The sequence below is a fragment of the Cyprinus carpio genome, chromosome A14 (assembly GCF_018340385.1).
Source record: "Cyprinus carpio isolate SPL01 chromosome A14, ASM1834038v1, whole genome shotgun sequence".
NCBI classification, from domain to species: Eukaryota; Metazoa; Chordata; class Actinopteri; order Cypriniformes; family Cyprinidae; genus Cyprinus; species Cyprinus carpio.
Genome location: NC_056585.1, coordinates 23473574 through 23498241, shown reverse-complemented (window position 1 = coordinate 23498241; position 24668 = coordinate 23473574). Strand labels below are relative to the sequence as shown.

The window sequence follows — 24668 nt, the reverse complement described above, 5'->3', positions numbered from 1 at the left end:
CGAATTCGTTACCCACATAACTACATTTCCCAGAAACACGCGCGGTGGAACGTTCTTTGACGGACAGAGTTGTGTTCATTAAAACTGAATCGTTCATAATCTTAAGCGGAGCCAGTGGAAGGTTTGCAGTGAACAACGAAGGAAAAGGTACTGTAAATGATTGGTTGCTTTCAAAGTCGTTAATGTGTTAACCAACTCAAAACACTTTTAAGATGGCTTACTTTGGCTGTGTCGCCCGTTTCTCAAATATGTTCTCGTTTTGAGTGAAACTCCTCAATGCTGGGACGAGGTGATAGTAACTAACGTTAGCTAGTTTAATATCAGCAAGTTTGATTTTATATTGTAATCATATACATGCATCTGTTAAGATCTCACCAAACAAACAACTTCTGCTATATAACTTCATATTTGGAAAATATTACATAACGGATCTGGAACTCAGCCAGTCTGTTGAACAAGGAGAGGAGGTGCCTGCACTGATGTTTTAGATTTACTTATGAATATTAACTATAACGTTAATTTAATTAGACCCGAACACAATCTGCATGCTTTTAATAGTTGACATAAGCAAGCTCATATGTTCATTTATGATATTTGACAGAAGTTTCTTAGTGGCAACTGCCACGTTTCCAATGACTAAAAAAGCATGCAGTACTGCATGTGTCTGCAGTTATTACATATATTTTTTTAAGAAACAGCCAGGGATTCCTGACATTTTTCAGCAGGGTTGTCTGTATCTTTTTTGATTGGTTCCACCTGTGTATTTTATTCTTCAGAGTGTGTTATTTCGCTTGTACACATATCTGTGTGCAAACTCTTCCACCGTATGCAGATCTCTTCGGTTTGTTTCTTAAAACGTTTCCACAGCAGTGTTTGATTGTACTCATTTGCCCACGAGTGCAAGCAGTCCAAATGATTGAAACAATGAGTAACATTCAATCCGGGGAATCTGTCAGTGGAGAAAAGCATGCTTGAACCTTTTAACTGGCTTGCCACATCGCAATTTCCCAACAAACCCTGTCCTGCTGGCCAACAGGGCCAGCACTGTCTCAATAATGCCTCCCAGAAATGTGATTTAACACACTGTCTTTGATATTTCCAAGCAGATACTAACAGCTAGCTGTAAAGTTCAAAACTAACTGTGGCATGCACTTGAATGTGAATGTGTGACCTTATTTTATTGCAGCCAATAAGCTGAAACCTTTTTATTGTCGCCCAGAGTAAGCGCGTGATATAGGACAGAAGGATGAGGGGCGATCCTGGGCCAGTTCAGATCGTGACAGTCAACAAGGAGGATCACTCCTTTGACCTGGACACAGAAGCACTCAGTCGAATTCTCTTGAGGCCTGAGGTTCGAGATAAGGATGTGGTGGTCGTGTCTGTCGCTGGTGCCTTCCGAAAAAAGAAAACTTTCCTATTTCATTCCACGATACAATAAAAGTAAAGTAAGAAAAAAAAAAGAAAAAAAACATTTAATATTCAGATCATGTAATGCAACACCATTTTATATGAATGCAAAAGTTTTAAGATGACACTTTCTAATATATAACAGGCTTCCTGGTGGTATGCTGCTCTAGAGCAGGAAACCAGGCATATTTATTCCAACTATACATTCACCTCTTATTATTTTGTCCTCTCCAGCCTGGTCAGGACTGGCTTGGGCAGGAGAACGAGCCCCTGACTGGTTTCTCCTGGAGAGGAGGCTCAGAGCCAGAGACCACCGGCATCCAGCTATGGAGTGAAGTTTTCATTGTGCAGAAGGAGGACGGAAGTGAGGTAACAAGCACCCATCAGCAGGCAGCTCACTCTGGTCATGTGGTCTTATTCAGAACTAGTTAATGGTTTTACTTCCATTTTTTTATGGTTTTTAAACATCTGCATTTTTTCAATAATGCAGAGGGTATACTGTAGTCAATCAGAGTTGTGAGTATTGAGAAAGAAATAATGCATTGAAATAATGGGTAACATTTTCCAATTATGCGGACACACAAATTAGTGTGTGAAATCTGCATGTGAAAGTTTTCACAAACATAACATGATTCACCAAAAAAAATTCACACTACACCAACTAAAAATGGAAAACTTTTTATGCGTTTTGCCAAACCATTTACACAACAACGGCATTTTTGTGCAATTACATTACATTTACATTTATGCATTTAGCAGACACTTTTATCCAAAGCAACTTACAGTGCCTTCAGGCTATAATTTTTTTTTTTTTATCAGTACGTGTCTTCCCTGGGAACTGAACCCACAACCTTTTGCGCTGCTAACGCAATGCTCTACCACTGAGCCTCAGGAAAACTTTTCTAATTACTACATTCGTATCTTTCCAAAGTGACATCGCCAACTACTGACCTGGCATGCATCAGCTATAGCAATTACTGAATTAACATCTCAACTTAAATAAATATTCTAGTGTTATGTTATATTTAAGGCTTGTGAGATCAGTGTTACTGACTGGTTCTGTATATGACAATGTGTAGTTAAATACACACATTAGAAACTTCAGATTTAGTTGTAATATATGTAATGTTAATACATGTTACCAAACATAGTTAGGATCAATTATTTGTTGCTTCCTCTGAGGTGATGAGAATCATTAAGTGAAATTCCTTATAATTCCTGTCACAAGGGGAGCATGTTTGAGATATATGGTGTGAAAAAAAAAAAACTGAGTTTGAATGAAGAACTAAATGATTAGTATTAGTCAGTTTCAGTTCCCCAGAAATGTATTATGACAGCTGCATTATGCATTCTACTGTCTGATTTCTTATCTGGTGGTTCTTGTCCAGTAAACAGTCTGCACTTGCACAAGCCCTGATTTCAGATTCATAGTATGTTTGTGGTGAAATTCTGTCACTTCCCGTCAAGATTTTGCCGTCTGTGATTCTGGCGTAATGTTTTTAAAGAAACCATCAAATTACTTTTTCACATTCTTGAATCACTACTGTCTCTTCCGGTCACTTTCTCTCTAGTCTGGCCGCGTTGAATGTCAAGGACCGCCCAAGAGGCCATATGACTGACAGATAAAGCAACCAATCACGATTCAGTGTGTGTCACGCCATGTTTAGAGGCGTGGATATGTCCCCACAATAACAGAGCGTGTTTAAAGATTCCATGCTGTGATTTCTGATGTAGATTCTATGCCGCGAACTTTAAATATTTCACATACTTTTAAAAAAAACAAGCGTTTAGTTTATCCCGATAAGCACTCGTCATCACAGTTGTAAACACAGCGGATTTCTTCTAACATGAGGGGGTTTGGCATCACTGCGTCTTTGTTTCCAGGCGGACCGTTAAAGAACGTAACACGCACGTCTCCCGGAAATCCTGTATAATTCAACCAATCCGATTACGACTTCGAAACTCCTGAAGTGTTTCCAATTTTGTGTGCCGTATGCATCAGACGTTCAGTCAACGGTCTGTGGGCGTGACGTCTGAGCTTGAGACTACTTTCTGTCTTGAGACTGGAGAACCATTGTACTAAAAAGAGTGTTTTGTTTTTCTCTGTAGGTTGCAGTTCTTTTAATGGACACACAAGGAGCGTTTGATTCTCAGTCCACAGTGAAAGATTGCGCTACTATCTTTGCCCTCAGCACCATGACCAGTTCTATCCAGGTTTCTATAATGCATCTCCACAATTTTGCTACAAATGAGTTGAAAGAACACTGGAAATGTATCATAATTCCTATATATTTTTTGTAGATTTATAACCTGTCACAGAATATTCAGGAAGATGATCTACAGCAACTTCAGGTTAGTCAAATCACAACTAGCCAAGAATACAGCAGTCTAAAGCTGATTTATCTTGAGATTGCCCTGCAATTTTGATCTGGAAAACTGATCACAGGTAAATTATTGGGTTAAATGTAATTTGATTTAAAAAAATTATATAATGCAGTTATTATGCTTAAAATATTCTGATGTAAATGAACCCTAATGTTCAAACATTTGGGGTCAGTAATATTATGAAAAATTATTACAGTCACAGTATTTTAATATATTTAAAAAATTTAATTTGAAATTTGATTTCTGTGATGCAAAGCTGAATTTTCAGCATCATTACTGCAGTCTTCAATGTTACATGATCCTTCAGAAATCATTCTAATATGCTAATTTGGTACTTTCCATTTCCATTTTTATTATTATTATCAAAACAGTTATGCAGCTTAATATTTTTGTGGATACCATGACATATTATTTTCAGGATTTTTTAATGAATAGAAAGAATTCAAAAGAACAGAATTTATTTGAAATGGAAATCTCTATATACCGTGTATCATTATAAATGCATTTATTGTCACTGTCACTGATCAGTTTAATGCATGCTTGCTGAATAAAAATATTAATTTCTTTAACATATATATACATATATAAAAACTTTTGGATGGTAGTATACAGTACATATATCTTATATAACACTTTTCCTCATTAGGTATGTGAGAAACAGCATATTGTCATACTTGACTAGTCAGCGAGTTGTCTAACTAGTTACTGTTTAGGCCGGCCTGTATAATTAAAACCTGATAAGATTAATTTTGTAGTGGGTTGTACAAAAGCTGTCCGAAAGCATTGTGGCCCGGCTATGTTTTTAGACTATACAGTATCCCACAATTATGCTTTTTTTTTTTATTGTGGTTTTATTCATTTTGTAACTTTTAATGACTTTTGTCTTTTGTTTGTGTGTGTGTAGCTGTTTACAGAGTATGGCCGACTGGCAATGGATGAAATCTTTCTAAAGCCTTTTCAGGTATGAACACACCTTGCTGATACTGAGATTGTAGTCTCCTCTGTTAGTTTAAATGTTAGTACCTGTAGTGGCACGTGCCCTCTGTGCTCAAATTTGTATTTCAAATGTGTGGTGTTTACTTGCCATTCATTTAACTTCACAAGCACGATAACCTCAGGACCTGAAAAGAAATATGGGGACACCATGTCACCATCAGGTGGCAGTGATATGGAATTTGAAATCTTATACTGAATGTTCATCATATTTATATCCCATTCAGGGCTTGCAAAATTTCAAAATCCCTGCTAGCCTTTTGGGCAGACATTCTTCAGATTTTGTTAGCCCAAAAATGAATTTAACTAGCCCCGAATAAAAAAGACATCAGCTGAACTTCACTGTGGACAAATCAGCATGATCAAAAACTTCTGTGATTGTATTTTTTCCTTCACATAACAAGTTATTTAGAGTAGAGTAGGGTTGCAACGGATCACACAACTCATGGTTCGGATCGTATACGGATTTTGAGTCACAGATTGGATGAGCAAAAAAAATACTTTAACAAATAAACAAATTTCAAGCATAGATAAAATAGAACAAAGTTACAAATAAAATAAGGTCAAACATTTTTTTTTAGGTACAGAAATGTAATGTGCAAAATAACACTGCATAGTGTTCACTGTATAAATTAAATATAGATTCATCTTTGTTACAGTTGTGTTGTTGTTGTTTAACATTAATGACGCAGACAGCTGCAGGTTTTTATAGTTCTCCTCTGGCCAAATGAAATCAGTTTAAAACGCTTGAATGTTTAAACTGGCAACACGTGCAAATGATCAGCTGCGATCAGTTTCCCTTTCAGTCGAGTGAACAGCGTGAATCTGTGAATACTGAATACTGTGGTAGCACCACATACAACATTGTCTGAGAGCTCAGGACAGACTTTTACATATAACTCGAAACAGATATCAAAATGCATGTGTATAAAAAGGAAATGCTTATGCTTTCATATTTCCTTCATGTGGGTTCAACCCTTTCTTGTCCGCAGTCACTTATGTTCCTGGTCAGAGACTGGAGCTTCCCCTACGAATACAAATACGGGTTTAAGGGAGGAAGTGATTTCTTGGACAAACGTCTGCGAGTATGTGTCTAAGAATGATACTCATGTTCGGTATGTTCAGTTGTGTGTGCTTTTGTCTGTAGTGATATCTCTTTTTAATGTGTTTGTCTGGCGGTGTTCAGGTGAAGCAGACTCAGCATGAGGAGCTTCAGACTGTGAGAGAACACATTCACTCCTGTTTCACCTCCATATCCTGTTTTCTCTTACCACACCCTGGCCTGAAGGTGGCAACAAGCCCTGCTTTCTCGGGACAGCTGTGTGGTATTAGACTTCATTCATGTTTTACAACACCTATAACCTAGGGATGGGCAAAAAAATACCAGAGCATTAAACAGTGCCAGCAAAGATCCATCTTGAAAACACCATACCTAAATATTTTTTTTTTTTCACTTCATCACTTTTGTGATTTCACAGCACTTTGATCAAAGGGCCCATCCCTAATTCTGCTGGTACACATCCACACAAAAATTACATAAACTACCGGAAATTTGGGGTTGGTAAGATGTTTTTAATGTTTTGGGAGAAGTCTTTTACTGTATGCTCACCAAGGCTGTGTTTATTTGATCAAAATATAATAAAAGCTGTAATATTATGAAATATTACAATTTAAAATAACGGTTTTCTGTTTCATATATTTTGAAATGTAACTTATTCCTGTGATTTCCTTATGATACGCTCATTTGGTGCTCAAGAAACCTTTCTTATTATGCCAGTTTTTTTCAGGGGACTATTGTAAATTTTTCTGGATTATTTGATTAATAGAAAATTCAAAAGAACAGAAAATTAATTTGAAATAGAAATCTTTTGTAATATTTTAAAATGTCTTTTATTGTCACTTTTGATCAATTTTATAATGCATCCTTGCTGAATAAAAATAATTAGAAAAAAAATCTTGCTGACCCCAAATCATAGTACAGTAGTGTATATTTGTCAATTCTCCACTTCTCTTTGCGTCCCTCATTGTGGGTTTCATTTTATTTTTAATATTGCATTTTCAGTCTCTTTTTATGCTGCCATTCTTGTTATTTGTTGTGTTAACATGTTCTAACTCTCTCTCTAACAATCACTCCTTCTGCCTCTCTCAGACGTGGGTCCAGAGTTCAAGGAGCAGTTGTGTGAACTCATTCCCAATCTGCTGAAGACTGACGAGCTGGCTGTGAAAGAGATCAATGGGAATAAGGTGACCTGCAGGGGCCTGCTGGAGTACTTCAAGGTGAGCTCACGTCTGGCTCATGATCATCTTGATTTCTATTTTGTTGAGCTGCATTTTAAAAAACGTTTTTTCACCAATCTGTCAGGCATATATTAAGATATATCAGGGAGAAGACCTTCCACACCCCAAATCCATGCTACAGGTAATGCCGTTTTACTGATATATGGTATTCATTTGGGACCTGTCACAAAATGTCATGTTGTTGAATTAATGTTTTGACTCATTCAGGCTACAGCAGAGGCCAATAACCTTGCGGCTGTGGCATCAGCTAAAGACCAGTACTACAAGAATATGGAGAAGGTCAGTATGTTACCTTACCTGGAATGTGTTACACACTCATCATATGTACAATAAGAAGTACAGGTTAATACATACAGTTGCTGAATGAAACTTAGGCATTAGTAATAATTCATAATTAACGAGAGACAAAACATTTTCACTAATACACATTCTGTGTGAGCTTTTTACATTTGCATTGGCATGTGGTTGCCAAACCTAATATCCATATGTGACCCTGAATGCCAAAAATCATTAGGATATTAAGTAAAGATCATGTTCCATGAAGATATTTTGTAAATTTCGTACCGTAAATATATTAAAACTTAATTTCTGATTAGTAATATGCATTGTTAAGAATTCATTTGGACAACTTCAAAGGCGATTTTATCAGTATTTAGATTTTTTTTGCACCCTCAGATTCCAGATTTTCAAATAGTTGTATCTCAGCCAAATATTGTCAGATCCTAATAAACTATACATCAATGGAAGCTTATTTATTCGGCTTTCAGATTATGTATAAATCTCAATTTTGAAAAATTGACACTTAAGACTGGTTTTGTGGTCTAGGGTCACACATAACCTTTTATATAATTTGCTTTTTAATTATTTTTCACACATTCCCCCTCACTGCTAGGTGTGTGGTGGAGATCTGCCTTATGTGGCTCCTGACTCGCTGGAGGAGAAGCACCGTTTTATCCTGCAGGAGGCCCTTCATCTCTTCTCCAGCACTAAGAAGATGGGTGGGCGGGATTTCTGTAACCGTTACCAGGAACAGTTGGAAGCAGAGCTAAAAGAGCTGTGGGAGTCCTTTAGCAAACACAACGAGGTAACAGAAATGTGACAGAGAATCGATAAAATGAACGTGTGAAAAATATTTCAAAACTTGCTGTCTTTTCAGTCCAAGAATGTTTTTAGTGCTTTCCGGACACCTGCAGTGCTGTTTGTTCTGGTCTGCCTCCTGTATGTGCTGTCAGGAGTTCTGTCCTTCATTGGCCTGGAAACTATTTCCTTTGCATGTGACTGTGTAGTTGGTCTGGCCATGCTTGCTATGCTGACCTGGGCCTTTATCCGGTACTCTGGCCAGTACAGAGAAGTAGGCACAGCCATAGACCAGGCTGCTGGAGTAATACTGGAACAGGTAAAAATATTATTTTAATAAATATATGAATATATTTTTTTTAAATAAAGATTAAAAATGTACCTTTTTCTTTTTTTTTTTCAGGCCACAGATGTGTTAAACAAGACAAGAAGCCAGAGTCAGGTGGCTGCACAACAGAAGAAGACAAGATAGCTTTTCAGTCTTACCGAAAATGCCAGAACAAGATGTAAACTGCACAGACGCGACCTATAATACGTTACCAAATAATGCACATCTCCAAACATAGCACTTAAACTTCTACTTCTAATTCAGGCTGACTGATTCAGAAAAAATTAACGCAGATTTTTAAATATAAACACAAATATGAATAGAAGACCAAACATCACAAGCCAAGCAGCTGGTATTTCAGGGACAGGTATGGATTTAGCACAAGGGCTAAACTCTCCATAGAGCTGCATTGATACGTTTACAGTTGTTAATTCCAGTACAGCCAAAGACATCCTCTATAGCAGGTCAGGGTCGTGTAACTCTTAGATTGCACTTGTATTGCACTCTGTAGACATGTTATCTGTTTGTTCTCTTTAGCCAGGAATACCTTTGCACATGAACTGCCCTTACTTTATTAAGGCTTAAGCTTTATAAGATGTTTAGTATTAAAAGTGTAACTACGCTATATTATGTGACCTTTGCAAGAGCTTTGTTCTATGATCTTTGTACCAATTTGTGGCCTTCTATGCATTCCATCTTTCTATCTTGTATACATCCATGTATGATTTATATGGGAAGTTCTGTTAGTGAGCTGTTTCTCTTGTACTGGGTTTTGTAATCGGGGTTTCAAACATATATTATTCCAGCACCAATGTTCTTAAGTGCTGGACTGGTTCTACTCACTTCTTCTTAACTGCTGGCATGTTGTTCGGTGTTGAAAACCATCCTGAAACATCATCAAGTTGAACTGAAAGTTCAAGTATTGCTAGAAAAGCTAATACTAATTATTCAACAGTGTCTTGAGGAACGCTTGGTCATCGTGCACTATTCTGTAATCAGGTTCATATTTGCATATCATATTAGTAAATGCCTGATTTGATTGTTATTTGAGTGGTTTGAGCATTGTCGCGTCTTATGACTTTCCATTGTAATTTTTATTTTTTGTTTGCCAGGTGACATTTCATGTATGATGATGTGGTCAAATAGTATACCTGGATAATTCTGTTTCCAGGCATATGAGAGTACCTGAAAGCATTTTTTCAGGGTTTTAAAGATAATGAAAATATGCATATGTCCCACAAGGCATGCCTGTAATGTGTATTTGTGGCGTTTTTCTTTTTTGCATTCCTCCAGAGGCTCAGCTGGGGGTTTTGAATGCGTTACCTTCATTTTTCAGTCGAGTGGATCTGCCTCAACTGACCTTCCAGGGATCCTTCTCTATCCCTGTATATCACTTTCACTGTTACACTTTATATATCCCTAAATAAATAAAGCTAGAAGCATGTCTTACACTGATGGGTCTTGTTTATATACAATTGGAGAGAAGAGTTAACGTTTGTACACTAGGTGTCAGCATTGATTTAAACGGAGAGAACATTTCAGCGAGCACCGTGGCCTCGTTTTGAACGTCTGTTCATTTGCAAGAGTCTACAAATGAATAAAAGCGAGCAAACGGAATTTTGAATTCATACAATTTCACTGCATATATGGTAAAGGATATTTTGTCCTATTTGGTCAGCGAAACGTGGTGCTCCTTTGCTGTTTCATTCTTTTCTGCTGTACACCGCTCCCTCTAGCGCGTGCTGTGTGAATTTTTCCTATAGAAATGAAATGTCCTTGTTTCCTTATATGGCGATCGGAGTCGCGAGCCGCCTGACGTGCGCGGCTTTGGCTGATGCGCGCTCACGACAGTCACCATTTGCTTCCTTATTTGGAAGCGAGTTAAGCGAACCTTAAAAAGGGGCAGAGACAAACACAAAGGGTTAGGCTCAGACAGCAGCGAGCCACTAACGAATATTGCTATTGGTGTAGTATGTGTTTCGGTGCAGAATTTAGTAGTATAACAGCACCTTCCATCATGTCACGTTACCATGTATGGGGCAGAAAACTCCACCACAAGAATTTCCCGAACCGGTCTAAATGATGAATATGTGAAATGTTAATTAATAAGAATAATCGTGTATATACGACCATACGTTTGTGCCAGTGTGCTACTAACAACAGTGAATATATATTTCACTATGCCCAAGTCCGTTTGTACAGAGCCCGGAACTCCAGATCCCATAACACCTCAATAAGCGCGTGACATGGACGTTCGTTCCCGTCTGCTGCGCGGCCACGCGCAAAAGGGCGCGCCCGAGTGTTGTATCAAGTGTGCGAGACCGAAGCACTGCATCACAGCTCATTCAATTCCTATCCAGACGCCGACTAGCAAAGACAAACAACCATGGTATGTCTACCTTTAAATAACATTAATACAATTTGCAGATAGTTTCAACGTGTTTGAAGAGTTTAATGACTAGGTTGTATGCTTTACTGGATTAAGTAATCTGTGAATCAAATCTGCCGATTAACCCTTCCGCCGACTAATAGCCGCAGGCTATGTAAAGTGCCGTGAATTTTGAGAAAACCGCAAGCCGATATTCGTTGGTACTCGTGGCAGTGTGCGTATTAATCAACATTAGTACGATTAATCTCGCGGTTCTCGTTGGATTGATTGTCCGTGGCCTTCAGCGAATTCGGATGCGATGAGATTGACAAAAATGGGACCCAAAAACAACTGGCGCCATTTCCCCGCTCAGCCTCCTTTATTTCCGTGAGTCCAGGCCCAGGAAAGGCCTCGCTGCTTTTCATCACACACACTAACGTGTCCTACAGGCCCCATCGCCCCACATACGGTCAAAAAATTAGGAAAGGCTGTGAATAAACCAGTGACCGCGTGTGTTTAATTGCGTTTTCTCAGGCCGGATGAAGCGCTTTCACGACTCCGTCCTTTGTCTGATCACGGCCACCCGCCTGAAAACACCATCGCTCGCATTTGCCGCACCAGAGGTGCTGCGGGAGTGTGTAAAAACGTCGATTATTCATTTTTAAGTCCGAATTCTCGCGTGTTTATAGAACGCTTCGCGTCTTTAGAACGCGGTAATTTTGCGGATATTTGGAACACGCGCACGAACACTGCATTCGTGGCCCCACCCTAATTATTGATGCACAGATGGTGTTGGTTCGTTTTTTTGACCAAAAAAAGAAACCTCGACTGGGAGCGTGTGTTAGGTAGATTACAGCTCGATTTTAGCCGAAATATTACAGAAGTATTTGAGCTGAGTGGAAGGAAGCCAAGTTTAAAATCCGTTACTTGTGCATTTGCGTATCATCAGGCAGCGTGCGCACGACTAACGCTACACTCTTCCTCGTCGGACGTAACGCTGATGAAGCGTCGCGTAACTTGATTGTTGAGGGGAAATGGTGTTCATGCCGCGTGTAGGTTGAAGGAAATGCCGGTTCCGGTGCGATCAGTTTCGGTCAAAAGCACAATATGCGACGTCAATATCGCTTTTTGAGAGAGGCATGTGACCGAGCGCCTTATACAATAGCTTGTTCCTTTAACACACAAACTATTCATTCGAGGACAGGAGACGTCACATTTCCTGTATCGCAGTGCTCACGCTCTTCACACTGTGGGTTTCACTTCTCAGTGAACGTGGATGATTTACCAGCAGCATTAGTGTCCTTGTACTTAAACTTTGGACTTTATTTTGCACTTTAATCTTTTGACACCAGATGACAGACGAGGGTGGGACTGCCTTGTTTTCTTGCAGAAGATCTTGAATTTGCATTTACTCTTTCAGTCCTGTTATTTTTAAACTGAATTGGATTTTGAAGAAACATTCACGTATTGCCTCAGTCTTTTCAGCCAGAACAAGGATCCCATGATCATAAAGACCGGAAAGGTCGTGGTAGTTCATTGGTCTAAAGGTGTGGGAATCCTAATTCTCTTTTGGTCCTTCGGTCCTTCATTTTTTTTTTTTTTTTTTTTTTTTTTTTTTTTGTGAGCGTGTTGCGTAATGAGGCATCTTAACACGTACCTTTCATTCAAACCTTAAGCAAACCCGGTTCCACCCATTAGATTTGTGTTTCCTGTAAGTGGGCCATTTTAGCATATACCACCGCGAGGCTCCGTGTGTCCACGTTTTAACACGTCCTCATATGCTATTCAGAAGCGGGATCGGCGCTAGAGAACTGAAGGTTCGGGTTTCTAGCCTTTTAAAAGGGTTTTCTCATTGCTCACAGTAGAATCTTAGGAGCTGAAATGTTGAATGTCTGGTTATGGCAATGCAGCATGAGTCACTGATCCACGTTGCTAATGGAAATCAGAGGACCTTAGAAGGTTTATGGGACTGGTGTGACTGAGGCCATTTTGATTTTTCACAAAGGAATCATTGTTTTGTGATCTAAAGCTGTGCAGCAGCTTTGTATGACGCGACTTTTATAGCAGCTACATCGATTGAGTAATTTTTGACACATTTAATGCTCCTGCATCAGACTATCAGTACAAATCACATCAGCATTTATGAGGAAGTGGCCAACCTTCCCTCTGTTCAAATGTTCGAGCATATCGGACACCATATCTGAGGAGTCACGTGACTGGGAATGAATGGTGTCTTGTTCAAATCAGCCTTTTTTTTTTTTTTTTCTCGTAAACATACATTTTTTTTTTTTTCCCCTCCTAGGAATAAAAACCAAATCCCTGCAATTTTTTTTTTCTAGATTGATATTTAAGATCTTTTGCCTTGAATCCAATTTCACTGCCCTTGAAGTGTGCTGTCCTGTTTATCCCATGTCAGTTTTTTTTTATTTTTATTTACTGTTATCTCACATGGAAAAATTTGGGTTCAGCCGAAACAAGCTCCAGATATAACCATCCAGTTTTGTCAAAAGGGCAGCCAGTTTAGCTGGAACAGACAGCGTTATTTGTTTAAAAATCCCAGTCACTCATTCTGACTTTGCACTCACATCCGAATGGGCCCTCCATGCGACCTTAACCTGTGTGTTTGTGTGTTCGCAGGCCTCTGGAGTTACAGTGGATGAGAACGTGTTGACGATCTTCAATGACATGAAGGTCCGCAAGGCTAATGTCAACGAGGAAGAGAAAAGCAAGAGGAAGAAGGCTGTTCTCTTCTGCCTGAGTGATGACAAGAAGCATATCATCATGGAGGAGGGCAGTGAGATCCTGCAGGGAGAAGAAGGAGATCCCTACCTTAAGTTTGTCAAGATGCTTCCTCCTAATGACTGTCGCTACGCTCTCTACGATGCCACATATGAGACTAAGGAGACCAAGAAAGAGGACCTTGTTTTCATTTTCTGGTAAGTCTGAAGAGCGACAGCATGTGTGCTTCATTTAGTTCCCAATCCTGTTCCTGGAGATGTGCCTTTCTGCAGACTTCAGTTCCAACCCTGTTCTGATACACGGGTCTATAACTGTCAAGTGTTCCTGAAGGTCTTCATTAGCTGGTTCAGATGCGTTTGAACAGGGTTGGAGATGAACTTTGCTGGAAGGTACATCTCCAGGAACAGTATTGGGGACCCCTGACATAAACTTGTCAAATGCTTGCATGATCTGATCTCATGTTGTATTGCACAGGGCCCCAGAAAGTGCCCCACTCAAAAGCAAGATGATATACGCCAGCTCCAAGGATGCCATCAAGAAGAAGTTCACAGGTAATGCTAAAAATTATATATGTGATATATAATTTAAGTTTTATATCAAATTTACTTAACTCTTTACTGAACTGTGTATAAATGACAAATTATAGTTAATAAAACATGCTACTTAAAACAAATGTAACATTTTGTTTTGTTTCACAGGTATCAAGCACGAGTGGCAAGTGAACGGTTTAGAAGATATCAAGGACCGAAAGACCCTTGCTGAGAAGCTCGGAGGAGCGTCAGTGGTGACTCTCGAGGGCAAGCCTCTAAACGATTGAGGCTGACACATTTCAGGGGTTAGCTGTTCATTCCAACATGGGAGGGGGGGGCAGATGGGCCAGATGTTTGTGGGCCACGGGGTGGATTAATGTGGGTGGGGAGGGTTGGGTGAAAGTGACAGTTTCCAAACTCCACACATGAAGAAAGATGTAGGCTGTCATTCCAATTCACACATACAATGATCAAGAACAAAAACATAAGAGAAAAAAAAAGATCTTAAAAGACAAAAACCAAGGATGATGATTATAAAAACAAAGTAATATAACTGTAAATGTGTACTGGCAGGTTTTCGTTCTTTCTGGGTTCCATTAGATTGTTGAAAGGAAAGACTGAGACAGCAGCCGTGACAATTCAGCTATACAACATACTATGTTCTTAAGATTTAACTTTTTTTTTTTTTGGGCCAAAAGTCTAGTTAAGTTTATCTAAGTATGTGTGTTGGATGTAGAGGATGAAGACTAGGTGTAGTACAAAAATTACTACAAAATCACACAAAGTTATCGAACCATTCTGGGAACACAATTTACTCTTTCCTTCCCTCTTTTACTTTGAGCTCACAAGTCATTTTAATGATTCCATTTGATTTAAATATTTCCAAATGTAATTCAAAAACTATGGCACTGGTGTCAAGAAATTTTACACATTCCTTCTACCTGTAAAATCTGGGACCTAGTGGGTGAGCGGTCTGTTGATGAATTGGATTGAGTGGATTGATGGACACGTATTAAGTTTAGATGGAGCGATATATTTGGTTAGCCTGTGTACAGAGCTTCGATGGATATTGGTCAGTGGATGTTTTGTATCGTCTCCTTATCTCTAATAAAAAAAAGCACTAAACAACTCTGCTGTGTTGCAACTGGTTTGTTTCTTCATGTTTGGCAAATCCTCTGTGTGTGAGGGCTGTTTTATTTGGTGAATCTAATTTGCTCTTAATCTTAGAATACACATTGATCTTTTCTATTGGTTTATAGGTATTTGCTTATATTTGTATGTGGATATTCTGCATTTGTTGCTGTTTTATCGGTGTTCAGCATGGTTTATGCACTGAAATATGTGATGGTCTGCAAAATTCATAAAGTTTCAAATGGATCCAAACAAAGACTCTGATTGCTTTGTCATCCTCCCTATGGATTTGATGGGTGGCTGTGTTGGGATGCAACTGTAGAAATATATCAAACTTCCCTATGATAATGTAGTTCAGTAGATTACAAGCTAATAATAAAAATAGCTGTTGATTTTAATATAATGGCATCAATCTGCTGAATATCAACTACATTCGAAACCATTAATTAAAATGCAGTTCCTTAAAACAAACCTCATCGAAACAACTCCTGAAAAGATCAAAATGCTAAATGTTTCCTCCCCCTTTTTTATTAAGTCCAACATCTTACTCCTGGCTCTTAAAAGAACCAATGTCATATACAAGATAAAACTTAAATGTGCAGATGCATGTTGGGTCTAACTGATGAATGAAAAAAAAAAAAAAATGTAAGACTGTACTGTATTCTCTGTAGAATAGTATGTAGAGAGGGTTAATGTTGTAGTATTCAACCTGTAAATGAACCTGTTGCTATTCAGAAGCAGCCCTAGAAATAAAAACATTCTCAAACGATCAAAACATTTCTGTAAAACAAATGGGATATCTTTGAACAGTTTTGATCGACCAGTGAATAAATGAAGTGTATGGTACGCTAGACCATTTGTTCTTTTAAAAACAGTTACTGGACAGTTTGGCCTGTTTTAAAGCACTGAGCTTCTGCAATGCTGCTGAATGACGTGATCGCGTCAGTATAATCGCACTACCAGCTCAGCCATGTTGTGAAAGACTCAATGAAAGATGTACCCACGTGAACCAGTGGAGGGCAGTAGATATTCATTTCAAAACCCCACTGAAAAAATAATGACGCTATCAGTAGCTACTGCAGCATTGAACCCGCACATCTTTAATAACAAATAAAAGTGTTACTGTACGTGTAATGACTGGAAGGCTCTGTTAATGTTAATGTATTTTTTGTTTACTTACCACCAGAGGGTACCAGGGTCGCATTTTACAGACAGACACCAAAACTGTTTTTTAATACATACAACACAAACTTATCTAGTGTTACCACTAGCTTCTTTAGAAAATAAAAAAGTCCTCATTGAGAAATTACCTCTAAAACTGCAATAAAAAGGACAGCAAAAACAAGAAATATTTACGTTTATTAAAATAAAGCTTTTAAAAAATAGAATAATACTCATTTACCCCACAACCTTTCTCTTAGTTTGTGTCCAGCCTTTATATTACTCCAACATAAAAGAATAGGGAAAATCATTTCGCAGTAGATACTGTAATGTTACCAACATGAGGTCTTCATCTGTCTTGGAAATGAGTATGTAACTGTAGAAGAGTGACCTATATTCATAGTGCCAGATGAATGCATAAACAAACTTAAGATTTTGAATCCATTCTTTAAATATATAGCAGATACTTTCAATTTTAACACCAATACTACATCTCACAGATTTTATGTTATTGCAGTAATCACAAATCAGAAAACTTAAAAATAATATACTTAGCAGACCAAATGGATGTGCAGGTATGGAAAAGTAGTAAGCTTAGCCCTTTTGCATCTTCTTTTAGTCACCACATAAACTCTGTGCATGTTAATCTAGCATTAACCAAAACCCAAGTGATGAGATGTAAGAAAGCCTGTCTCCATCCCAAATCTAATTTTTAAAAGTGCAAAGAACAGTGTGAAGCATTTATAATGTGTAATCTGAACAAAGCAAGGCTGTGGAGAGAATCATATAACTGAGATCAGATGTCTACTTAACACTGGCAAAGACTCGACAAGATAAATCTATTGTGTTGTAGGACTCAGAGTCTAAATCTATGCGTAACATTGCCAGTATAGTGAGCAAAAAACTAAAGTTAGTGGTTAAACAAAGTTCCAGCTCAACCCATGTGAGTGATCGAAGCCTGTGGGTATCGATCTACCGGCCACGGACCTTCCTTCTTCTCAGATTCAGTAGCCACGCCCGTAACAGGACTGTAAAGTGCAGTTTCCAAAATCAGGCGCGTCGTATTTTGTCCACTGATTTCATATTGTCATATTTTCAGTCCTGACTGCAGTCCACCTGATTTCCATGAACCCAGTAACAGATCTGAGCAAACTTCAGCGGAGTGAAGCGAACAGCCACGTTGTAGTCGCGATTCTCGCCGTTGATTTCCAGCCACTGGTGGCCCGAGAAGATCCCAATGACCTTGCGCTCCCAGCGCTCTAATGTATCGTCCCACACGCGTCCGTAAACTCCAGAGCCGCTCGCTCCAGGGCGGGCATCACAGTGCTGATAGATCAAATCATTGGACTCGTCCTCCACTGGACAAAAGCGGTACACCAGTTCCCCGGGCCGGTCACTGTCAAATCCAGAGAAGTGGATGCGTTTACCAGCCAAATTGTCTGATGAGGGTGCCACAGCCAGCCGCATGAAGGGACGCCGGTGAGGCCAGCGCAACTCTAGCAGTGCGTAGTCAAAATCCATGCTGACGTCTTGAGGGCCTTGAATCCAGCCTTTAGGAACCCGTGTGCGTTTAACTCTCACCCAGCGCACCAAGGGTTTCTTCACGGGAGCTTGACCCGGCCTTGTACCGTTAACAGACGGAGGGATCAGAAAGCCCACTCTGAGCTTCCTCGCTCCCTTGACGTAATCCTTCCCATCATGCACGCAGTGGGCTGCGGTCAGGACGTGCTGCTGGGACACCAGAACTCCAGTGCAGCCGGTGGAGATGCGGACGGCTGTGGAGAACGGGTAGTCCAGAAGGAAGTGGTCACCGCGGATGTTAAATCGCCCGTCTGAACCGTAGACCTGGCGTTTTAGCCGCTTACGTCTGGGAGTGGTTACTTTGGGCTGCCTGAAAGGAAGTTCAGTGTCGTTTTCTTCCAGGTCAACCGTGGTTAAAGTTCGCGAACCATCTGCATAAAGAGTTTCGAAAGCTATGTGCTCTTTATCAGTGTCTTCTCTTTTGTGGTAGCAGCTCTCGTTGCAGTGGGTAGTGAAGTCCAGCTGAGCTTTGGAACTAAAGCGGGAGCGGGTCAGCGGCAGGGTGGCGTGAGGTATCAGCGAGGGGAGGTGGACGTGGGACTGATGACGAGGTTCTCTCACTGAAACTGAGCTGGGCAGGAGGAGTAGGAAAAGCAGGCCAATACAGCAAGGGTGGACCAGACCCAATCTCCGGTTTGGCACCATGGCTGAGAAGTATGCAACCTAAAAGCAAATACAAAAATATAAACAATCAAAAAAAAAAAAACAAGACCCCCACCATTTTTTCATATTTAAGGCTAAGGAAATGTAATGCTGAGTGTTTAATCCTAAAATTTTGCACACTAAAGGTTGGAACACACTACATGACACAATTTTCAAACACTAGGCATAATACATTTTCCATCTTTGCAAACTGTTACAGAGAAAAACTCAGCATCACACACTTCAAGTCTTTCTGAACACAACGAACTCGCACAAAAATGACAAATCATTTGCTGCAATAGTATTAGTGTCAAACAGATGCCAAGAGTAGTATTAGAAAAACACTCTTTTTACAGTCTCTGGAGTATGCATTTAGTGAACACTTCACTCCATGAAGCTATAGGAGAATAAGAGTGAAGCGACACAACTAATGCTGGTAGATCACATGACAGTAACAACATGATGGATGTAGTACGTCCGAATTTCATTCATACTGCATATATTATATTCATAATATATAGAATGTACTTTTTTAAATGGTTGTGAAGTTAACTAAATTTTGTACCTACTAGACAGCATGTGATTTTGGATGCAAACATTGTGCTCTAAAATTCACTTAAAATATCAAACATGTTCGGATATCTTCAGAATGGATGGAATCATAGTCTGAAGCTAAAATTCAAAGTGAAACCTGTCAACACAAGTTTGCAGACTGGCTTTGACATTCGACAACTAGCATCGAAAATCATATAGAACACTTCAGCCTTAAGGTAAAAAAAAAAAAGATTCTTTTAAGAACTTTACTGAAAGGAACCCAAAATCATTATTTTATGGCATTGTGAAAACTCTCTTTTGGAACATTTATTTTTAAGAGTGTTGATGACAACATTCTTGAGCAACAATAGATAAGTGCAGTGCATTTTGGTCAGAATGCTCAATAAAAAAAAGACAAAAATATTAAAGGAAATATCGCATAGAGTCTGAAGTAGTCTAAAGATTAAAAGATTTTGATTAAAGATCAAAATCCTTTAAAACAATATCACACACATACCCTTAAAACTAAAAAAAAAAAAAAATTACACATATATCACAATAAAATCTTTAAAATAACAACAGTTTTTTTACACAACACACACTGACCTGCAAAAAAAAATAAAATAGAATAAATCAACTTTTACTGAGTGTACAGCTCTTTAATGTTATATAAATATGTAAAACTAGCAAAAAATAAAAATCTGACTACACCACTGGGTTTATATAATATACAAAATGAGCAAAACACTATATTTATTTTATTATAGCTTAAAATTTTATTATAACCATTTTCATTATACGATTGCCAAATACGTGCCTTGCCTTGCCTATAGACGTAATACAAATGATTTGAGTAGTCCTAATTGTAAGGGACGTTATCATCTGCTCCATTCATCATGGACACCTGGTGAACAACCTGTTTCCCACAACATCCCTTTGTCTTGAAACCCCCAATCTCGTCTTTTTTTGTTGTCCTTTACATCATGAATGAATGTTCAACCAACCCTATCCACGCCTTGCGTTGTTGTTAAAATCAAGGAAAACACTCTGTTTACCTACCCTCACTTTCCCATTGCGGCTGTACAAACCAACAACTGCAACGTACTTGCGCAAAAAAGAGCAATGAGATATTATTCCAAATCTACACAAACCAAGCATTTTATATTGGGAAAACACCTTCAAATAAATGTAATTTTTGTAACTTGTAATGTTTGGAGGCATCGCAATTAAATCAAGAGTTTAATAATACGTACAACCAACAAGAGCAGCAGTGTTCGACCCGTGCGCCACAGCTTTACGCACACTCTCTGTGACGAGGAAATGACACAAAACTGTTTAAAAGAAATCCGTTAACGTATGATACTTAACTTAAAGCTGTATTTAGAATGACCAAGGCTTGTTTAAATCCAAATCACAGATTCTTCTCCTGAAAGTTCACCGGGTATCCCAGTCTCCAAGTTTCCTCCCATCTCATCTCTGTGAAGGTTTGCGCTGGAGAGCGTGACAGGTCCGCCAGACATACACAATCCTTTTAACCGCCTAGCCTTTCTTCAAACACCGATTCTTTTCAACGGCCCTTATTTCATCACATCAGACAGCATACTTGCCTTCCGTTGAATGGTGTAGTGCAAAACTGAGGTCGTGCAAGCCCAATAACCGAGGCGCCTCCCCGCGTGGTCCTAGTGCCGCCGCCGCCGCCGCCGCAGGGATAAAGGCAAAGCTGGTGCGACCAAAAGCAACACGTATGTGTGCAAAGTCTGATACTTCTTCACTACTGTACTTCCTTCTGCTCTCAATCTTTATTCTTTAAATGTAATGACAAACCTGTCAGCTAAAAGACCATATATTCTGGGCATGCCTTGGCACACATTAAAATATTCTTGCAGGTGTTATTAAGCTGTCTAACATAGGCTAGAGTCAAGGCAAGCATGTCTGGAGCACACATTCCTTCTCACTTCAGTTAAATTACACTACATGTACTATGCCACTCAAAGCAAGTGCAAGCATGTACAAGTGTTTAGATAACTGTACCAGAGCATGTATTGCTTATTATGACTCCTTAAAGCTACCTATAGGTGTAACTAATCTTAACTGTTATGGGTTAAATGGGTTAAAATTACCAATTGTTAGAGGGTTGGTATTATAGGAGGACACATTCCAGAAATACTTGGGTGAGTTGCAGTCTTGATGGCGTCCTGCATAGTGCAAGCTTGAATATAATATTCTTACATTGATCTTCCTCAAGCACTCACACCACTTGCCCTAACCTGCACAAAACACTTCAGAAAGCTCTCAATAAGATTTCCATTTTTAAGATGCATTGCACAAAACAATGGGCCTTAATGCCTAAAGTACACAGCTTTAAACAGTCTCCCACAATATGTGTGTATGCGTGTGTAGCAAAGAGGGGAAAAAGAGATTAATTTGCTTTTGTTGCTCAAGTGCATAAAAAGCATATCAAATCATATCACTTTTACTCAACTAAACAAGCCATACAATCATGTGCCAAAGTATGCTAGCCTGCAGCCTTGGACTAAAAAAAAAAATAAAAAGATAATTTTGAGATTAAAAAAAAAGAAAGAAATAGTGACATTGTGAGATATACAGTCACAATTGCGAGTTTCAAAGTCAAATTTCAAGAAATCAAGGCACAGAGATATAAAGCCACAATTGGGAGATATAAAGTTGCAATAACTTTTTTATTTATTTTTATGTTAAGGCTTCCATGCTACAGTTAATCTTCTAAGCTGTTTACTTAACCTGTGGTTTTGCACCAGGATAAGGATTGTTTGATGTCTTTTAAGGGTTCTGGAAGTCTGTAAATGTCTAAAACCATAGCAAAACACTGTTCAGTGATGGTATCATGTATTACATTGAGTGTCACCGTGGGTGAGCAAGATTCTGTTGACGTGTGCTGGCACTGACATGCAGTTCACATTGTTTTATGCCCTCTTTCTCCAGGTTTTCTTTCAGATACTTCCATATATATATATATATATTATATTATATATATATATATTCCATATATATATATATACTGACAAGCCAACATCACAAACCACCAGAGACTGAAGTGGATAATCGAGCTGACAAGCCACTGATATTTGCTATGCTCTTTCACGGTTAGTGATAAGGGGTTAGGACATTGGAAATTCAGCCTAAAGCTCATTCACTCAACAGGAATCTGCTACCTTGGACAATCCCCAGTTCGCTTTACAGTGGGACTCTTGTTCTTGACCTGTCGTGGTTTCATGCCTCATGGAGGGAGGTGGGGCCATGAGGAGGGGCCTTTGAAAGTGTGTTCATTCCTCAAAAGCTGATCTTTTATCACCTCCAGCTCCAGCTCAAGTCCTGTGCCTCTGTGGCCTATTCTTTATTCACTACAGGCCGTCTATTTTCAGAACAACTGATTCTTGTCTTCTCTGAACTTCTGGAGTTTTTTTTTTTTTTAGACAAACAGAAAAGCCTTTTCTACAGCAACACTGGATAATTTGCAGTAGGGGAGTCTTTGAAGCTCATAGTTAATGGAAAAGGGGAAATTCTTCCACTAAAGGATGCAAAACAAGTCAATGAAGAGGACATTGGGTTTCCTTCACAGACATATACACAGCTGTTATGGTATGATGCTTCAGTACAAAGCCACTGAAGTGCAAGTTTCATAGCAGGATATTGTAACATTTTGAGTTGGTGCCGGTGTGGGCTGGCATACCTCAAATTTCCATTAAAATATCAAACAAAAATTAAAGTGAAGCTGAGAGAAAAAAAAAAAAAAACACTTTTCTAGCTAAATACATTAATTATAAGTAGGGTTGGGAACCAAGAACCTGTTACATAAAAAATAAAATAAAAACAAATAACAGTAACAGAATGATTTGCATAATGGATCAGTTCCAGCAGATGCAAAACAGCATCAAATAGTCTAAAAGTGTCTTGTGTATTACTATTCAGCATGATACATGCAACACGATAAGTGAAGTCTGATTTTCAAGCGAATGACTCTTATTCTTTTCAGTAAATCAGAACAGCGTGTGACCACTGAAGGTGATTTCTGAGCTAATGATGCTTATGAATGGTTCTTTTTAGTCAAAAACATACAGGGAATTCAGATTCCAGAGTGAAAACTTTCTTTATTAAATAAAAACACAGCATGATCAGCAAAGTCTGATTTGCGAGCAAAAGACTCTTTTTGGTGAATCACAAACACTCATGAATCAGTTGGAGTAAGTCAAATCAAGTCAAGTCACTTTTATTGTCACAACACCACAGCACATGCGCCTTGGTGAGTGAACTTCTTGGGAGCGTGCTCCAGAAATTGCAGAAACAATTTACATATAACCATACAGACTTCAGCAGATGACAATGTGCAATATGCACATACATATAGTCAGTACACACAGTGTATTATTAGACATACTTACAGTTAGCACTACACATTATACGCAATATGTACATACATAGAGTTAGCACTACACATTATACACTATACACAGTATGTACACATTCTACATTATGTAGACATATATGCATAAAAATGTGCACAGTAATAAAGACCAAGACATATTCAGTGGCACTCCTATTAAATGCACTATGAATGTATGTATGAACTCTGTGTTGCATACATAGGTGTGGTTAGTGCACAGCTTCAAATCTATTAGAAGGTGTAGTAGAGAAGTCCCATTCTCTCTCAACCCCTAATTCCTGTTACATCGAGGCTCAGTGTACAGTAGCCATCCAAGCAAATAAGTATTGTTAACAAGATCAGAGACTCCCTCTATTCTCTTTAATCCATTAATTGACTTTTGGTTCGACTCAGTGATTTGGACTCACAACAGTTGAATAAGCTTTTCATAACAATCGTGAATGTGTTTGACTCACTTCTAGAGCATACTGTCAATCAGACCGCAATATGGGGAAAAATGAAATAATGTGTGCATGGACTACTACTTCAAGATCTTATGTTAAAATGAATGTAAATAATAATTAAAATATTTTTTACACGCATGCAACAGTTTCTCGTTTAAAGTTAGATCATAAAACTACATGCATGATAATTATAAAATGGCAAACATTGTAGGCTATACATTTGAAGAACATTTGGGCTTGGAAAATTACTTAGAAACTGCTAGCAAACAGACCGAATTAAACATGAAATTAGGTAGAAAAAATGAAACAGTATTTTCTTGTAAAACATAAGGAATAATTGATGACAGGCCGTTGAATTATTTAAAAAATAATGCACACCCAAAGTAGTGATGAGGCCACAATGTGTGCATTATCTTCAAATAATTAAAAGTTTTATTTCAAGACATTCGTCAATTTTTTTGTCCTTAAAACTCTCTTGTGTGCAGGATTAATTTTTTTATGCTTTGCTTTTCCATCATGTCTTTTTAATCATCCAACATTCCTAATTGGATCTCATCACCACTGACTATCCTTTGTGTCTTCTACTGTTCTCTGTTTCCCTTCAATGGGTCTGACTTCTCCTCTCCCACAA

General features: G+C 38.7%; 3 protein-coding genes across 3 annotated transcripts; 2 read left to right on the top strand and 1 right to left on the bottom strand.

Annotated features, from left to right (window-relative positions):
• Nucleotides 1-12: 12 nt before the first annotated feature.
• Nucleotides 13-9939, top strand: LOC109102137 (atlastin-3-like). Its single transcript, XM_042770316.1, has 14 exons — nucleotides 13-147; nucleotides 1220-1424; nucleotides 1616-1776; nucleotides 3517-3621; nucleotides 3709-3759; nucleotides 4697-4753; nucleotides 5778-5870; nucleotides 5972-6110; nucleotides 6935-7062; nucleotides 7148-7204; nucleotides 7291-7362; nucleotides 7976-8167; nucleotides 8240-8479; nucleotides 8564-9939. Exons 2-14 carry the CDS (start codon nucleotides 1247-1249, stop codon nucleotides 8630-8632), a joined length of 1542 nt encoding a protein of 513 aa, XP_042626250.1. The 5' UTR covers nucleotides 13-147; nucleotides 1220-1246; the 3' UTR covers nucleotides 8633-9939.
• Nucleotides 9940-10723: 784 nt separating this feature from the next.
• Nucleotides 10724-15253, top strand: cfl1 (cofilin 1). Its single transcript, XM_019115472.2, has 4 exons — nucleotides 10724-10877; nucleotides 13494-13792; nucleotides 14070-14146; nucleotides 14294-15253. Exons 1-4 carry the CDS (start codon nucleotides 10875-10877, stop codon nucleotides 14410-14412), a joined length of 498 nt encoding a protein of 165 aa, XP_018971017.1. The 5' UTR covers nucleotides 10724-10874; the 3' UTR covers nucleotides 14413-15253.
• Nucleotides 15254-16596: 1343 nt separating this feature from the next.
• Nucleotides 16597-20947, bottom strand: LOC109102142 (serine protease 23). The gene is made up of 2 exons (XM_019115469.2): nucleotides 20542-20947; nucleotides 16597-18661 (listed from the first exon to the last, which is right to left on the bottom strand). Exon 2 carries the CDS (start codon nucleotides 18641-18643, stop codon nucleotides 17513-17515), a length of 1131 nt encoding a protein of 376 aa, XP_018971014.1. The 5' UTR covers nucleotides 18644-18661; nucleotides 20542-20947; the 3' UTR covers nucleotides 16597-17512.
• Between the last annotated feature and the right edge of the window lie 3721 nt (nucleotides 20948-24668).